Raw genomic sequence first — 2500 nt, 5'->3', positions numbered from 1 at the left:
AAATAGCGAGAACTGGTTCATTGATTAACTTGTTCTTGAGGATTTGAAAAGCGGTTTGATGTTCATCCTTCCAGTGGAAAGCGATGTTTTTACAGAGGAGTCTGGTTAAGGGTTTAGAAATGGTTGAGAACTTGTCTATAAAGCGACGGTAATAGTTTGCAAGTCCTAAGAATTGACGAACTTCCTTGACATTACTTGGGACAGGGAAATGTTCAACAGCTTTGACCTTTTGTTTGGATGGTCTAACTCCTTCTTCACTGATGATGTATCCAAGATAGTCAACTTCATTTTGCGCGAAGTCGCATTTAGACAGCTTTAGTTTGATGTTGTTGTCCTTGCAAAGGGTGAAGATCTTCTCTAAGAGTTGAAGATGTTCAGAGAAGGTTTTGCTGTAAATGATGATGTCGTCTAAGTAATTTATTGCGCCGTTGTAGAGTAAAGAACCAAGTACTCTTTGTAGAATTCTTTGAAAAGTTGCTGGGGCGTTTTTAAGACCAAATGGCATGACGAGCCATTCATAGTGTCCTTCATGAGTTACGAAAGCAGTTTTCTCGATGCTTTCTGGGTCCATCTCAATATGCCAATATCCCCATTTGACGTCAAGTGTCGAGAAGTACTTACTGCCTTGAAGACGATCAATGACATCATTGATCCGTGGCAGCGGCATCTTGTCATCTATGGTGAGGGCATTGAGACGACGGAAATCTATGCAGAGTCGTGTACCACCATCTTTCTTTGGTACACATGTGACTGGGAAGGCCCAAGGACTTTCACTATCACGAACCAATCCTTTTTCTTTGTATTCTTTAACTTGACGACTTATTTCATCAAGTTCGGCTTGAGGACGACGATAGGCCCTAAGTTGAATTGGAGGATGGTTAATAGTGGTAATCCGATGTTTGGCAACGGTGATGCGGCCAATGTCTGTTTCATTTTGGGCGAAGGCAGATTTATGTTTTTCGATGAGAGCGGCGAGTTGATCTTTCTCATGTGTTTCTCCTAACAGGGTTACTAATTCTTGAGTCTCTGGAGATCGAATGCTGACAGTCTTATCTTCTAGGTTAAGGTGAAGACCGAATTCGATACTGGTGTTGAGACCGATTAAGATTGGATAGCGGAAGTTGGAGATTATGTGGTACTTGATCGTCTTGGTTGTTTTGTGGATGGTAGTTGAGGCGAGAGTGTATCCAACACTCTTGGTTGAACCTTCTAACTGGTTGATGGTTATCTGTTGTTTATTGTTGATAGGAAGGTTGAGTCGTTTACATGTCTTTAGACTCATAATGCTGATTGTACTACCGGTGTCAATGAAGGCTTCGACGGAAATACCTTCGATTGTTAGCGGGATATCGATGAATTTCAGTATTGGAGATATGTTTTTAGCGAAACATACGTCTCCGTGGTCATCTGGATGGAGTTCTTCCTCGGCAGTGTGGGTCGATGGTCGAGGTTGACTGGTTTGAGAACGATTAGGACATTCACGATGCCAATGGTTTTCCTTTTTACCAAGTCTTTCACAGTACCTACAGACTGGAGGACGGCGTTCAGCAGATTGACGAGGGCGGCTATTGTTATGTGGAGGTGCGGCGACCAATGTTTTAGCAGCGGGTTTCTTTGGTTGTTGCTTTGTTAGGAATTTTTCCTTTTGTTTGTAACGCATTTCGGTTTCAGTGGCTATTTCGAGCCAATCAGAGAGTGTACGAGGGCGTCCAGAACTCATATGGAGAGTCCAAGCAAAGGGTAAACCAGAAGTTAGTTGAGAGATGACTTGATGTTCAGCCAATTTTGCTTCACGAAGGAGTTTTATCTTACGGCGATAATACTCCGTCACTGTCTCTGTACGCTCAAGACGGATACGTTGAGCTTCGAGAAGTGGGTCCTTGAATTCAGAACCGAAGCGAGTGATCATTAAAGATTTGACAGCGTTCCAATCAACATGCTCTTCAGATGCGATTTCCTCGGCGTACCAACTTAGAGCTTCTTTGTCTAGGCTGTAGACTAAGTCTCTTATAAGGGTGTATGGATCGTTGGTGTTGATATGTCTTTCGTACAGGACTAACCAAGCTTGGATGCGGATGCCAGATGGTTCGCCAGTATAACATTTGAGAACCTTCTTCTGTGGTAAGGTTATGTACTGCGTTGGTTGGTCGATAGTCGTGTCTAGTTGTGATGTAGTGGATAAGCGGTTCCTATTTTGGTCTTGGAATCGAACTGTTGGTGTAGGCGGGAGGTATGGATTACGGATTAATGTTGGAAGACGACCATTTGGTTGGTTACCTAAGGGTGGATGGGTTGGTTGATTTGGATTTGTGATTGGGTTCGAGTCGAGGTTGTCTCCTTGGGCATTTGGATCTGTTGGTATTTGATCAGAGAGGTTAGTATCATTAAGATCATTTGCCATTATGAAAGGAAATAAAACTATATTAATTCAAACACTTTTATTGTTTAAAAACTAATTTGTGGAGGTGCTCAACTGGTGTTGCAGATTGAGGTACAATGT

At 42.6% G+C, this 2500-nt stretch overlaps 1 protein-coding gene across 1 annotated transcript in view; it reads right to left on the bottom strand.

The window, feature by feature from the left end:
- Window positions 1-2423: 2423 nt before the first annotated feature.
- Window positions 2424-2500, bottom strand: part of LOC149092766 (uncharacterized) — a 1456-nt gene continuing 1379 nt past the window's right edge. The window contains exon 2 of the mRNA XM_089270003.1: window positions 2424-2500. This exon is cut by the window's right edge and continues 774 nt beyond it. Within this exon, the coding sequence (XP_089126129.1) occupies window positions 2439-2500 (62 nt within the window). The 3' untranslated portion in view covers window positions 2424-2438.

Source organism: Tetranychus urticae, unplaced genomic scaffold (assembly GCF_039701765.1).
Source record: "Tetranychus urticae isolate SD_2017Ah unplaced genomic scaffold, NJAU_TeUrti_SD_1.0 Scaffold_5, whole genome shotgun sequence".
In the NCBI taxonomy this organism is placed as follows: Eukaryota; Metazoa; Arthropoda; class Arachnida; order Trombidiformes; family Tetranychidae; genus Tetranychus; species Tetranychus urticae.
Note: the sequence above shows the minus strand (reverse complement) of the source record. Positions and strands in the feature narration are given on the sequence as shown.